This window comes from Uranotaenia lowii, chromosome 1, assembly GCF_029784155.1.
Source record: "Uranotaenia lowii strain MFRU-FL chromosome 1, ASM2978415v1, whole genome shotgun sequence".
Classification (NCBI taxonomy): Eukaryota; Metazoa; Arthropoda; class Insecta; order Diptera; family Culicidae; genus Uranotaenia; species Uranotaenia lowii.
In genome coordinates, this window is record NC_073691.1 from 100,680,814 (window position 1) to 100,696,705 (window position 15,892).

Here is a 15,892-nt window from a genome sequence, read left to right on the forward strand (position 1 = left end):
GCACACTAATCAACGATGATCACTTGCGGGTACGGCATCTGGACGAAGTGACCAAACAGTTCGGCGATATCGGATGCTTTGCGTTGGAGTTGTCGTCGAGGATCTGCCAAAAGACTGAACGTGCGGCACTGGCCAACGATGCCAGCCGGAGGGCGGTGAAGTTAAACCCATTCATGTGGCAATCGTTGCCGAGCTATGCCAGCGTGGAGCGAAACCGGATCTGACGGAAGTATTTCAGCTTTCCAGCACCGATATATTTGCCACTAGTCAGCCAACGGCCTTAAACTCGTCGGTGGTTTGGTTTGGAAATGGATGTGGCAGAGGTGGGGGAGGAGGAGTAGGAGGGGGTTGCAGTTTCATTATTAACCCGGACGTCGGAATCGAGCTTCAACAGCAGCAGCATCAACAGTTATTCAGCAGTAGTCATTTATGTATCTACTCCACTAGATCAGATTTCTCAATGTCTCATACAGAATATACCCAAGCAACATTTTAAACTCCTCAAGGTTTTATTAAATAAAACGTAGGTTTTTTAATGGGATTGAAAATGCGGTTTAGGTTGTGTAACATATTTCGTGAAGAACTCTATATAAATTGGCCTAAGGATAGCTACAGAACCATAATACAACCACATACAACCTTGTTATAAAACTCAACATAAATTCAGCATGAGTTCTAGTTTTAATTTTTATTTGGGTCTACACACTAAGATTGCATTTATCTCGCTCGGGACCATGAATCTCTGTGTCACGGGAAAGCTGCTCAATTTAAACGAAGTTCGAAAGGAAACTCACCCGAATCTCAGGACGCTTTATCTCTCCTGAAATCCAAGACAAACTTGCTACGAGAGCACAGAAACTTAATGTATCCCCGTGAATGCAGGACAGTGTTCTCCAGAATCACGGGACATCCAATTCTTGTCAAATTTTCTTTCTCTTGCTCTCCCGTGCAAAAAACAACAAGTTTTTTTTTTCTCTTTTCCACATGAGCATGAAAATTAAAACCGCCAAACGTTTCAACTTGTCATTTTTTGCGGATTCGTCGTCGGATCGGTTTCAACGCTTGTTGGTGAATTTTAGAAGTTTTTATTTTATTGGCTGCTGAGAACGACTCTTCATCATGTGCAACCGGAACCAGGTTCTGGTGAACTTTTTACCTTTAAAATCAAAGAACTGCATGGAAAAACTCTACGGCTGTGTGGTATTTCTTCGCCCCGGTTGGCTTTGGTCGATCCATTAAGATATTTGCTGACCTGGAAATGGAACAGGAGCGCAAGCATTTAAATTCCATGGAGCGAAAGGCGCATAGGTAAGTTTCTTTACCATTCAGCTTTGGGTAATGAAAATAATGGAAATCTTTTCTTTTTCTACTTACAGAAAAGAAATTTGTTTGTGTGTTATGATTGTAAAGAATGGTGAAATGTGCAAAAAATGTGAAATGTACTAATAAAGAAGAAAAAGTTGCTTGAAATATATTGACCTTGTTTTAACAACAACTGAGTTTCATTTTTTTAAACAATGCATTGAAATTTATTTTAAATTGAAAAAAAATCGAACCAGGGGAAAGGGTAGCGGAATACACTTCACAGTAGGAAACCGTTTCGAGCTCACAGGAAAATTTCCAAAGTCCCTGCAAGTCACAGGAGAAAACCGTTTCGAAGATACAGGCGAATTTGACAGTTGTTTTCCTGAGCTGTTTTGTTGTCCTGAAATCGTCCTGTAATTTCAGCTGTTGAAAATACAGGACGAAATCGTCCCGACCACAGGAGAAAAGATTAAGTGTGTACAAGACAGATATACAACACTTACAAAACCTTGCTATACAACCTACATCCGATCAATTTGAGACGTCAAAAATTTCAAAGCCATTTGGTCGTATAAAAAGCTTATGCAAGAATAACTATTCCAAAACCAAACGAAATGTCAAAAGTTTGTTTACGGCAGTACGAATGGTAAGAACAAGAAGTTTGTTGTTTTATCATCCGTTCGTTACCATCAGAGAGTAAATTTTTAGGATTTCATTATCAAGATATTGATTAAAATACCCTTTTTAACCATTCCGGTAGGTCATATATTCGGAGTTATGAAGCCAGTGAATCTCTTGAATAAACTGGTCGTCCTCAATTCGGCGGTTCTGTCCCGGACATACAACCATTCCCTCATTCCCGGGAGTTCATCTTTATCAAATTGCCGGTTCCGAAGGATGGTTTTTCATACAGCACCGCCACCAGAGCCGCCTGTTCAATTCCGTTGGCTGGCGGAATTGCTAAATGGGGTACCCGTGGCAAGTGGAGCCGGAAGCATCTACCGAAAGTTATTCAACTGAAATCTTCGGCCGTTTCTGTGATGTTTAATTAAATGTGATAAATTAACAATCCGTGACATAAATGTACAAGAAAAAGAAGTGAGGCAAATAATAAATTAGTTTTAAAAAGTGTCTAATGTTATTTGAAAGAATCGTAAGAATAAAATTGTTATGTTTTATGTTTTGTTATTTTGCACTGGACTCTGAAAAAGTTCCGGGAACAGTTCATTTGATCATAAGTTGCAACATTAAGAGTAACTGGACTTATAAATGTTTTCTCCAAGGTAAATGGGTATTTTAATGAATCGCCATTGGACAATTGATACCTTGAAATATTTTCTCATCGAATATATTTTCACCAAAAAGTTATTTAAAATGAGATACTTGACGAAAAGCTACTTTGCCTACAAAATTTATGAAAAATACTGACGTAGGGGTGATGAATCCGGTTATCCAAATGTAAAAAAAATTATATGACTAAAATTTTTCAAATTCAGATCTTTTATTTTATAAAATCTAAGGGGCCCACGTTTTATTTAGTTGTATCTCGAAAAATCAATCGATAAATTTGGAAGCGCAATATTTTTTCCAGTCGTTAAGCAAAAAAACGAACAAATTGCCAAGTAAATTTATCGATTTCACATATACACATTTTATGTTGTAGGTTATTCAGTCAGAATATTTTTCTCAACGAAATCGATTTAAAAACCGCTGTTCAAAAATAAATATTCACGCAAAAAATTATCCACTCAAACAAAAATTTGACATCTTGCATCAGCTCTTGACGAAACCTCCGAGGTTGTATAAGATACTTGAAATGCGTTCTTCAGAACCTCCTGTAGGTGGGCCTTTTTACACTGACAAGTGTTTTATAAATGTTTTAATGCAGTTTATATGACTTGACGTTGTTTTATAACGCAGTTTCATAGCGAGCTAGCAGGTTAGTATAAAACCAAAATTGTTACTTGGGATAAACAATACACCGAATTGCTCCACAACAGCAACCTCAGCTCCAACAGAGTCAGAATATATCTAGTATAACAAATGTAGAACAAACTCCAGGCAATGGTGCAGGGGCGGAAATGGGGACCGCTTTCCGGAAGCAACAGTTTAAGTATCTAGCCGCCATGAGTCCTACTACTCCTAGTTTCGATGATTTACCTATAATGCATAGTCCAGTTTTAAGCAGTGACCAATCGAATTTGATAATGACACCTTCACCACAAAAGTTTTCGACTTTGGCCACCGGTTGTCTTCAGCCGCAACAACCTCCCGGTTCGCAAATCCAACAACAGCTGAATTCGATACAGCAACAGCAAATCATAGCCGGAAGTGAACAGCAGAAAATGGCTCTTCTGTGCAGTAACAAAAAGATGCGTGGCCACCACAATTTAGGTACAATGGGCAACATAATTAGCAGGAAAAGCGATACCACGGTAAGAATTAGCTATCCCGATTTCCTTTTGCCATATTAAGTTCAGTTTTTTTTCTTTCTAGGCAACAACGATGCTGCTGCAGGACAAAAGTACAAACACCAAACCGATTGTGTTTACTCAGACATGCAACCAGTTGATGACGCCGCGAACACCCAACACGACCGGCGGTGCCCTGCAGGCCCAGAATGTATTTACTTTAAAATCTTGGCAGTTGAAATCAGTGATTTATATTATTACAGACTTAATTTGAACCAAATTTGATTCCAAGTCTTGGTCTTGGTAAAAAAAATCGATAACTGAATAAATTTCTGATGGTGATACACACTAGTTGAACAAAACTTCAAAGAATTTAAATTCTTCACATTGTATGTATTAGGAAATATTCTTTTAAATACAAACATATAACATTTATTCCTTTTCTTCTTAAGTACAACAGCTGTACCCTAGTGTTACCAAAACTCGCTCCAGCAATTTTTTTTTTGCGTCGTCTAGATTATATACAAGGCGCCAAAACAACTTTACAAGCATTCTCCTGTTACTCCTTCATAATTAACTGCATAATAGCACAGAGAACAGACATCGGGTCCCGAACAAAAATTTGTTGAAATCGTGTGTGAGAATACCCACCTAAGTTTCAAACCAAATTCGTAAGTGGACTAACATCCATAAGATGTCGCTACCAGTACACATATTTTTCCATTTTTTCGACACGCTTAGAAATTAACACTCATAGCTTATCTCAAATGAGGCCATTGCAATGTATGAGAGTAACACAACTTTTTGTGTGATAATTTTTTAGAACATCTTGATTTAAAAAAAATGCAAATCATATTTCAATCATACTTTAATCGCTGTCATATGTCCCAGCATATGCCCCATATTGTTCAATCAATATTGGCGCTGAATTGAAAGTTGAATTCCTAGTTTTAAAATATGTCTGTCATTAAATAGTTTTCTATAACAGAGAATGTGAACATAAATGTTATAATTGTTAATTATGGGTCGGTATTCCGGTTGATGGTATCTTGTAACTCATGTTTATAAATAACTTAAATCATTTCTACTGATTACTAACCCTGAGTTACAAGTCCTCATATATCGATCTCAGGTAACATCAACCAGAATATCGAGTCATAGTTTACAATTATAACATTTATGTTCACATTTTCTGTTCTAGAAAACTGTTAACTGATAGTAAAATCCCAACACATACTTTAACACTTGGAATTCAACTTTCAATTCAGCGCCAAACTTGTTTGAACAATATGGGGCATCTGACAGCGTTCAATTGTGATTGAAATATGATTTGCATTTTTTTTAAATCATGATGTTTTAAAATTTATTACACCGAAATTTGTGTTACTGTCATACATTGCACTGGCCTTCTTTGAGATAAGCGATGAGTATTAATTTCTAAGCGTGTCGAAAAAATGAAAACAAAAATAGGTGTACCGGTAGCGACATCTTATGTATGTTAGTCCACTTACGCATTTGGTTTGAAACTTAGGTTGGTATTCAAACACACGTGTTGAGCTCCAGCTCGAACTCTGTTCTCTGTGATAATAGTTCCAATGACCTTGCGGCCATGCTCGTGGTGTGCCAAATTCAGCAACGGATTGGAAATTTAAAGCTCCAAAACTTTAGCCAGCTCGAGGCGTAAGAATTTAATCATTTTCGCCTGCAGCACAATCCACTCATCCTCCAGCAGGATCACGAAATCGCCACCGTGCAGTTCTATCTGCAGATCGCTGCCCGAGAACAGGACCATCGGCAGCAGCGGAACTATTGTGGTATCCCGAATGTAGATCCGGGACGTTTTAACCTTTTCCTGGTAGGCCAGGCACGGGGAATTGAAGTGGCCACATGTGGCATTTATCGAGGATGGATACAAGAAAACGTATCCATCCTTTTGGGTTTTAAAACCAAGATCGGACGGTTGAGGCAGTTTGTGTACCGCACCACTCGCTCCACTGATGAAGCTTTTCTCTGGGGTTAACACTTTGATGACGTTTGGGTAGAGGGCAACTCATAGGATGGCCACTAGGAGCCGATTATTCTCTCCGTTCGAATTTATTTCCGTCCCGGTAAGCTCGAGCTTCAGCGATTGACCTCTAAAAGTTTCGAGCGTTTTGATCCTCAACAGAAGTGGTTCTAATGGCAGACAAAGTGTTTTGCAGGTGGCCTTGGAGTATTCTGTGGAATATGAGATAAAAAAGGGATGTTTGTTAACAATAATTCACCAATTTCAATGTCAGCACCACCTACACAGAAAATTTTTTTGACTATTACGTGTCACTGAAACTGCAACCTTTAAAATAAATCAACCTGTAACTAACGAAACCTGTAATTTTAAATTGTTTTCCTTGAAAGTAATCGAAGATTCATTTATTATTACAGCAAATGTCCTGTAAAAAAGTTGTACACTGAAAATTAAATGTCACGTAATTTGTAAAATTACGGTACATGTCCTGCTCCTTTTTGTTACAGGACATTTGCGTAATTTTTCAGGAAATAATTTTTGCTGTGTACAGACGAAAGTTCCTATACTAAACTCACTGATAGTACAATAAGTATCAAGTGGGAATGTTGTTGGAAAATACACAATCCATCACGACCTGGTTCAGCGGCATCGAGCGATAATTGGGAAATGGTTGGTAGCGATTCTGGTTCCAGTTTAACTTTCTGCTTCAGTAGGAAGGGCGTTGAGGAGGAGGAACTGCTGCTGTAGCCAGCGTTGCCAACCTTCCAGATTTTTCTGGAATCTTCCAGATTTTTATGTGTCATCCAGAAATGCAGACCTCATGTTGTCTGGTCCAGACTTTTCATAAATTATCCAGATTTGTCCAGAAATTTCTATAAACTCAACGTTTTAATAAAAAAAAACTTTTGAAATCCAGTATCTCATAACGGAAACACTGAATTTACTGTGAAGCAGAATACAGAAGATATTTTGACAGCTGAATAGGTCTAAACTTTCGGTTGTTTAAGCTTTCGTTCACATAGAATTCGCGCCCGCTCGCCGCTGGTTGTGTTAGTGCTATGAATGAAAGCTTTTTTTTTTAATAGAGATAATCACGTGTGGGTGTATAAGTGCTTTTCGCGAGAGTATGGTGGTGGGTTTTGTAGGAAAACAACTTTTCCCCACACAGTCATCCCTCCATGTAAGCCTTTTTAACTGTCCAGACAAATCCAGACTTTTTTATTGACAACTTCCAGAATTTACTAGAAAACACCTGGTAACCCTGGCTGTAGCCACTGCTGCTGGAGGCAGTGTTCGGAGATCGGGCTTCACGGCTTTTGCCCGAGGAGCTAGGAGAATGTTTTTCCGTTTTGGCATTGCAGCCACTGTTGTTTGTTGTAAAACAAAAACAAAAAAGATTTACATCAAGTTGGTGGTGACGTCATATAAAACACCACTACCAAAGCACGACTTTTTCGTCATACTTTTCATTGATTTTCTTTGACACAAAACGTAAACAATGTAATAGGCTGTCAAAATTTTGCCTTCCGTGCCCACTTCTTCACCGCGCCTACTTTGTGTCAAAGTTGTTCAACCCTAGGTTTAATAGCCCTGAGCGGGACGCCACTAAGGTCGAATTCACAGTGAGCGCGGTGCGAAGTGCGAAGCGAATTTCCAATTCGCGCGAAAAACCGCTTCTCATTGAAACACGTTGAAAAAAACATCGACCGGCCACAGTGCAAGCGAATTTTCTTGCGAACACCATGGCTGGATCGCGCGAATTCATCCTGTTCATCCGGACATACACTGAAAATATTCTCTCGGATATTTTTTATCGTAAAATGATTTATCAAAAAAATTTTTTTCAAAAGTTTATTTATTTAATTATCATTGCCGTTTCTGTTTTGGTAATGAAAAATGCACGGTTTTTTAGCGCGGATTTTCGAAACAAACGCGGTTTCAGTCTTTTTCTATTGAAACAAATTATAACTGGCAATAAACGACCGGTGGCATGAAAGCCCCACAATATGTGTATAGGGTGAAGGGGCTGAACGGATAGAAGTTGGAATTTGTTATCCGACGCCATCTTGAAATCCAATATGGCCCCTTTTACTCAATTTTAAAATGCTGGAAGTGACTGAAAAGCACATGAAACTCCCACAATATGGGTATTGGATGAAAGTACTCAATAAGTAGAAGTCAAATTTGGCTGTCCGACGCCATTTTGAAATACAAGATGGCGGTTTCCGCTTAATTCAAAATGCAATAAATAACTGAAAATCGTAAGGTCCATCCACAATATAAGAAATCAGTAAAAGGGATAAAAAAGTAGATGAAAAATTACTGACAAAAATTTAACAAAAATTTTGAGAGAACTGCAAAAAAGCACTGAAAAGAATAAACAAAAATATAACAAGTGTTATAAAACTAAAGTAATATTGACAAAAATAATACAAAACTGTGGGAAAATATGAATAACTATTACTAAAATTAAAAAATATGACAAAAAAAATAGTGACAAATGACAAAACTTTGGATAAAACACGCCAAATGTGGTTAAATAATTAAGCCAAAAAATATGACCAATATTACAAAATTAGACAAAAATATGAGAAAAAAATCACAGAAATGGCAAAACTATGACAAATGAGAAAAAAAATTTATGATAAAATTATAATCAAAATTTGATAATGAAATGACCTGACAGAACTAATATAAGGACCAATATTTGACAATAAATTTACAAAAATGACAAAATAATAACAACAAATTTACAATAAAATCACAAAAATCTGACAAAAAATAAGGCAAAATGGCTAGAATATGATAAAGTTTTGAAAAAAATATGACAAAAAATTGTCAAAAATAATGACAATAATCTAACAAAATTATGAAAAATGAGATAAAAATATAACAAAATACTTTCAAATATATGTAAGAAAAATGACAAAATGATGACAAATACGACATAAAAATCACAAAATTAAAAAAAAAAAAGACAAATCCAAACATATAATAATAATAATAATAATTTATTAATGATGAATATGTAAAAAATATATCGCAAATACGACGAAAAAATGACACAATCTATAAAAATCTATGGGCTTGTGATATGTGTAACTCAGTTGGCATGTTAGTTCCCTCCTAAGCCAATGTCCGTGAGTTCAAATACAAGAGTAATCATCGAATGCATTTGTACTGGAAAAGACTTTCAGTATGAAGAGAAGGTGGTAAAACGAATATAATCGAACGAAAAAAGACAAAACTATAAAAAAAACTTATAATCAAATGAACAAAAAATCTGACAGAACTATGACAAAAATATGACAAACGAAAACATGACAAAATTATAACAAAAATTAAAATAAAATGACAAAAATCTTACAGTACTATGACAACCTTTGTCAATTGTCATAGTTTTGTTTTATCATAGTTTTGTAACATTTTTTCATACTTTTGTTGCATATATTTTTATCACATTTGTAAGATTTTGGTCATAGTATTGCCAGATTTATGTTATTTTATTTCAAAATTTTGTCATACAGACTCCGCTTGATTTTGGCAACATCCGAGCAAAAACCTTTCGTTTTTGGCAACATCAAAAAAAGACGTTTTTTTGTCTTTTTTTTATTTTTTATTTTCATTTTAAACAAATAAAAATTAATGTAAAACGTAATATTAGCATGAAATTTTTTCATTCGGCTTAATTATGATAGTTTTAAACAGTAAAAACATGATTTTTCCCATGTTTAATGCTCATAACTAATATAATTGAGTCAAATTGAAAAATTGTATGCTAATATAAGGTTTTACATAAATTTTGACTAATTTGAATTAAAAATCAAAAATGAAAAAGTGACAAAAAAAACCGTTCGATTTTGGCAACATAAAATTTTCGGGCGTGTTGCCAAAAACGAACGGGGTCTGTATTTGTAATTTTTGATTAGTTATTATATTTGTCATATTTTTATTTCATTTTTCATATTTTCCATAATGTTGTCAAATATTTGTCAAAGTTTTTAATTTCGAGTTTTGGCATTATTACTAATTTGTTGTTATTATTCAGACAACTTTTATTAATTTTTGTCAGTTTTTTTTTTAAATTTAGTCATGGCTTTGCCATTTCAATGTCAAATTTATCATAGAATTGGTATATTTTTCTAATATTTTTTGATATTTATATCACCACTAGCTGACCCGGTGTGCTTTGCTACACCTTTCAGAAACAAATGATATTTTCAGAAATCATTCAAGTTTTTATTGTTTTTTGTATTATTTTAAATCAAATTATGACGAAATTAATAAGCAACCACTATAAAATGAGAGCTTCTGCTGGAGTTTCAAATTGCAACACAAACCATAACTTATATTCTCAATCTTGATTTGTAAATTTGTTTTAAAGATCTGATAGTTTTCATCTGTTTCCTTAAGTTTCGCCCTAAAAAGAAGGGTCCCAAATTAATCGTTCGCAAATAATCTAACTTATAAAGTATGGTTGTTTTTGCTTGATATGTTCTGGATTTATGCTAAAAAACTGATTAGAAAGCCCCCCCCCCCTGTCCTTCCCTTCACCCCCTGCTGAATAGAGATTGTAATCTTTAATAAACATTTTTTTCGTTCCCAAAAATCCTCTTATATCAAATATAGTTCCATTGGTTGATAAGTATTTAAGTTTTACAACAAAAATTATATGGAGCCCCTTTCTTTCTTTCCCTCTCTACACTGTAAAGCATAAGAGTCTATAACAATCGTAGAAACATATCTCGTAACCAAGTACCTTTCCATGCCATATTTGTTTCCATTTGTTGGCTTCGTAAGCATAAATTGAGAATAAATGCTAACAAAATTGTATTGGGCTCACCTCCCTCCTCCCATGTACCTTCTCACTGAAAGGAGGATGATGTGTCAAATAATCATAGAGTCATACCAAAATGATTTTCCATGTTAAGTATTGTCCATTTCTCGGATTTTGTAAAATAAAAGTTAAATGAAAGCTTCCCTCTTCCTTTCCTATATTCCATGCCATGCCAAATTTGGTTTTATTTAGGTAGTAAATATTTGAGTTATGTATAAACTTGAAAGGGAGTACCGTCCCCCTTTCCGTTGTCTTCTTTCAAAAGAGGGGTGATAACTTAATATTCATAAAAGTATTTTTCGTACTCAAATACTTTTTGATGATTATGATGAAATTTGGTTTCATTTGCTCTATTAATTCTCGAATTATGCAAAAAAAAAAATGGAAACCCCCCTTTTTCCTTTATATCTTACCGCTTAAAAAAGGTACGGCTTCAATTTATAATAGAAACATTTCTCGTATCCAAATACACTCACATGTCAAATATGGTTCAATTTGCTTGATCAGCTCTCCAGTTATACTGAAAATTGTAAGGGAGACCTCGCCTCCCCCTTTTCATCCACCTCTTCGAAAGAGTGATTGATACTAAATACTCATAGAAGCATTTATCGTACCCTACTATCGTTCCATGCCAAATTTGGTTCCATTTGCTGTTGTAGTTCTTGAGTTATGCAGTAAAAATTGTATGAAACTCCCCTCCCTCTTTCCTTCCTCCCCGCTTTAAGAAGGAAGGGGTCTCAAACAATCATTAGAACATGTCACGTTCCCAAATACCCGCCCATGCCAAGTTTGGTTCCATTTGCTTAATTACTTTCTAAGTTATGTTAAAAACTATAAATAAGGGCCCCTTGCCCTCTTTATATCTCTCTACTCGAAAGAGGGAGGGGTCTCAAATAATCATCTAAATATTTTTCGTATCCCAATACCTTCCCGTGCCAAATTTGGTTCCAATATCTTGATTAGTTTTCGAGTTATATGAAAAATTGTAAGGTAGCCCCCCTCCCCCCTTCCTATCACCCCACTGAGAGGAGGGAGGGGTACCTATTATTCATAGGAATATTCTTCGTACCCAAATACCACCTCATGCCAATTTTGATACCATTTGCTTGATGGGTGCTCGAGTTATGCAAAAAATTGTCTTTTGTTTGGGAGGCCCCTCCCTCCCTTATGAAGAGAGGGAGGGGTCTCAAACCATAATAGGAACCTTCCCCGGCCTCCAATACCCCCACCTGTCAAGTTTCACGCAAATCGGTTCAGTAGATTCCGAGTCTATAGGGAACAGACAGACAGACAGACAGACAGACAGACAGACAGACAGAAATTCATTTTTATATATATAGATTGCCATATTTTTATTAAAGTTTTGTCAGCGTTTCGTAATATTTGTTATTATTATTTTGTATTTTTTTTCAAAATTTTGTTATATTTATGTCATAGTTTAGAAGATTTTTTTTGCGATTTTCAGTCATTAAAATTATTTTAAAGTTGAACGGAAGCCGCCGTATTGGATTTTAAGATGGCGTTTCATAGCGTCAGAAAAATTCGACTGTTACTAATTGATTGAGTTTTTCGGAATTAACGCGGATTGGTTTTTTTTTGCGCGGTGCGTATCCCTCGCTCACAGTTTTGTTAATTTGCAAAGATTTTTTCACATGTGATTAATTTTTGCAACACAGAAAGTTTTTTTCAGTGTTGAACCGCTTCGCAATTCGCGTGCACTGTGGCCGGCCTTCAAAAGCGAACTTGCGAAATTCATCCGGTGAATGAATATTTCGCTTCGCAGTTCGCTTCGCGCTCACTGTGTTCGTACCCTAAGGCCGATGACATAGTGAATACGATGCGATGCGATGCGGTGAATGCGGTTCAATGCGGTGAACCACATTTGATGAAAATGTATGTGAATCGCTTAAACCTGACATACTCAACGCGGCGAAGCAGATGTCAATTTGCTCCGCCGCTCGAGTTCGCGTAGGCTGCGTCCGTAAATTTACCGCCAATTCGCATCGCATCGCACTCACTATGTCATCGGCCTAAGGGTACGAACACAGTGAGCGCGAAACGAACTGCGAAGCGAAATATTCATTCACCGGATGAATTTCGCAAGTTCATTTTTGAAGGCCGGCCACAGTGTACGCGAATTGCGAAGCGGTTCAACACTGAAAAAAAAACCTTCTGTTTTGCAAAAATTAATCACTTGTGAAAAAATTTTTGCAAATTAATTTGCAGAATCAAAACTGTGAGCGAGGGATACGTACCGCGCCAAAAAAAATAATCCGCGTTAATTCCGAAAAACCACGTTAACTTCGGAAAACCACGGAAAAACCTTGCGCGTTCTAGGGCCGCGGGGATTATGAAAAGGAATCTTAAGGTCATGAATTGCCTGGACTTTATGAGTACGTCGGAGAATAGATTTTTGACACCCAAATCCTGTATGACGGCTTCAGCCTAACACCAACATGCTTTAAATGACTGAAAATCGCATAAAACAAGCATAATGTGGATATTAGGTGAGAAGAATCAATTAGAAAAAGTCGAAATTTGCAGTCTGACGCTATGAAACGCCATTTCAAAATCCAATACGGCAGCTTTCGCTCAACTTTTAAATATTTTAAATGACTTAAAATCGCAAGAAAAAAATCTACCAAAACTATGACAAAAATATAACAAAATAATGAAAAAAAATTACAATATAATAACAACAAATATTACGAAACGCTGACAAAACTTTGATAGAAATATGACAAAGGTGACACAAATATTACAATATGATAAAAATATACCAAATCTATGATAAATTTGACATTAAAATGGCAAAGCCTTGACCAAATTTTAAAAAAATCTGACAAAAATTAATAAAGTTGACTAAATAATAACAAAAAATTAACAATAATTCCAAAACTCGAAATAAAATCTTTAACAAATACTTGACAACATTATGGAAAATATGAAAATTGAAATAATAATATGAAAAATATAATAACTAATCAAAATTTACAAATATGACAAAATTTTGCAATAAAATTACATAAATCTGGCGATACTATGAAAAAAATCTTACAAATGTAATAAATATATATGTAACAAAGCTATGAAAAAATATGATAAAAATTTAACAAAACAACGATAAGAAAACAAAATTATGACAAACAGTTGACAAAGGTTGTTATAGTACTGTAAGATTTTTGTCATTTGATTTTAATTTTTGTAATAATTTTGTCATGTTTTCATTTGTCGTATTTTTGTCATAGTTCTGTCAGATTTTTTGTTCATTTGATTGTGAGTTTTGTCTTTTTTCGTTCGATTTTAGTCGTTTTAACATCTTCTCTTCATACTGAAAGCACTGACCATACTGACTGGACACTCGATTTCGTTTCCTGGATAAGTTTTCCAGAAAAAAAACAAAAAAAAATCATTTTTCCAACAATACGCAATGTCGATTCCAGAGTGCGCATGGATCGATTTGAAGAAATGCTACCCCAGTTAGGAAATGCCACCCAACTTTAAAAATAAAACACGCAATTTCTACGATAAAATCGGGCTGAACAGGACCATTTTTCCTACAGGGTATTTTTTGTCAAATTTTTCAGGTTCGCCACCTGCCGTCGGTATTGCGAACCTGCAAAATCTGACAACAAAAAATTAGACAGAAAATGGTTGAATTTTTGTTCTAAGAGTCAAGTCAGTGTGGTCAGTGCTGAAAGTCTTACCCAGTACAACTGCGTTCGATGATTAGGGGAGAGGCAGGTAATATGCGCATATTAAGGAAAACACTCATTTTCTCCCATATTCCGATAGATAGGAGCCTGAAAACTATACGCACATGAGCGGACATCTGTTTTCTATACGTAAGAGAAATTTTTCTGTTAAAATCTTTTACAGTTTTTGTGAAAATAATTTTATAATAAAAGAAGTCAAAATAGCCGATTTCCGAAACCGGCGGGCTAAATGCGCATATTTATGTTTTAAGCTATATTTCATTTACACTCGCAATATTTTGAAATTATTTAATTGAAAATTGTAGAAACGGATGTTAAGGATACGTCAAGGCTGAAATTTTGGTGAAATTTTTTACTTCACTAGTTCTTTTGCATGAAACATAGTTAAGTATACCATATGGCCATATTTCATGGTAATATTTTGTTCATATTGTATTTTTATCGGATCAGTATGAAGTTCTTCTTTTTTCGCTGTAAGATCGTGATTTGAGCGTAGATTTAATGTTTAAATGATAGGAAGTAAAAAATTTATAAGAATAATCTATTTTTCTTGATATAGGCATTTAACCTCACGCAGAGAAAACTTGGATTTTGAAACAAAACAAAACTGACTTTGATTCAAAACATTGATTTTTTGGAATCAAACTCCTGTTTTCTTTGAATCAATGAATTATGGTTTTGATTCAAGTTAATAATTTTTGCAAGAAAGAATAAGTTTTTTGAATCGAATAATTTTGGACTTTGAATTTAAAGAAATTCTTTGATTCTAAAGACATTTGTTCAATTGCATATTTCTTTTGAAACAAAGTAAATTTTCTTTTGACCAAGGAAAAATGTTTTCGAAGGAAAGTAATGATTTCTTTAAATTAAAACTTTAAACTAAGAGTTATTTTGGATTGAGCAAGAAGAATTTAAACAGAAACAGAATTGAGTTTGGCCGGTCGTGTTAAGAATCTAAACCACTTGATCAGAGTTAGCTATAGGAGAATTCAGGATGAAGAATGGTAAGTGTATCCGTTAATAAAAAGTGAATATTTAAGAATTTCTATAAGCGCTTGCATTGTTACAGGACCACTGCTGATTACGCCCAAAATTCAGCGGTTAGATAATCTTCGGCGCGATTTTCAGCGGCAACTACCAGTCGGAAGGCGAGGAAAGCCAGCAACGGGACTTGCTTCCGGAAGTCAGCCCACGAAGAAATACCTTTACGCCAGACTGGTAAACAGTGTTTGCCTTAGATTTGTGAATAAAAAGAACTAAAGATGTTATATTTTTCTTTTCATTATTTAAAATTCCTAATAGGAACTTCGGAAAACAAAAAACATTTATTCCAATTGGAATAAATGGGAAAGGGTTAAATGAATAAATGCTTTTAAATCTAAATCTTTGTTACTTTGTAGCAAAGAAAAACAACTTTGCATTAAATGAAACTGTTTTTTGTTTCAAAGGATTAGGATTTTGATTCAAAGATTTTTCAAAAGAAAAATTCTTCGAAACAAAGGAAAATGTATTTGAACCAAAGGAATTTTCATTTATCCCAAATTCAAAGGAAAAAATCCTTTGTTTTTGCGGCACTTTCCTTTGAAATAAAAAATCTTTTCGCTGCGTGCTGCCTTGA

The 15,892-nt window shown here is 35.1% G+C and overlaps 1 protein-coding gene and 1 long non-coding RNA gene across 3 annotated transcripts; one reads left to right on the forward strand and one right to left on the reverse strand.

Annotated features, from left to right (window-relative positions):
- The first annotated feature begins 3,087 nt into the window (after window positions 1-3,087).
- LOC129738645 (uncharacterized) lies at window positions 3,088-4,089 on the forward strand. Of its 2 annotated transcripts, XM_055729897.1 has the most exons (3): window positions 3,089-3,244; window positions 3,306-3,740; window positions 3,802-4,089. In XM_055729897.1, exons 2-3 carry the CDS (start codon window positions 3,387-3,389, stop codon window positions 3,988-3,990), a joined length of 543 nt encoding a protein of 180 aa, XP_055585872.1. In that variant the 5' UTR covers window positions 3,089-3,244; window positions 3,306-3,386; the 3' UTR covers window positions 3,991-4,089. The 2 variants fall into 2 exon arrangements, with proteins under 2 accessions (XP_055585871.1, XP_055585872.1); XM_055729896.1 differs by having other exon boundaries at window positions 3,088-3,740.
- LOC129738647 (uncharacterized) lies at window positions 4,089-6,263 on the reverse strand. The gene is made up of 2 exons (XR_008735582.1): window positions 6,006-6,263; window positions 4,089-5,933 (listed from the first exon to the last, which is right to left on the reverse strand). It is a non-coding gene; the product is annotated as an uncharacterized LOC129738647 (long non-coding RNA).
- Between the last annotated feature and the right edge of the window lie 9,629 nt (window positions 6,264-15,892).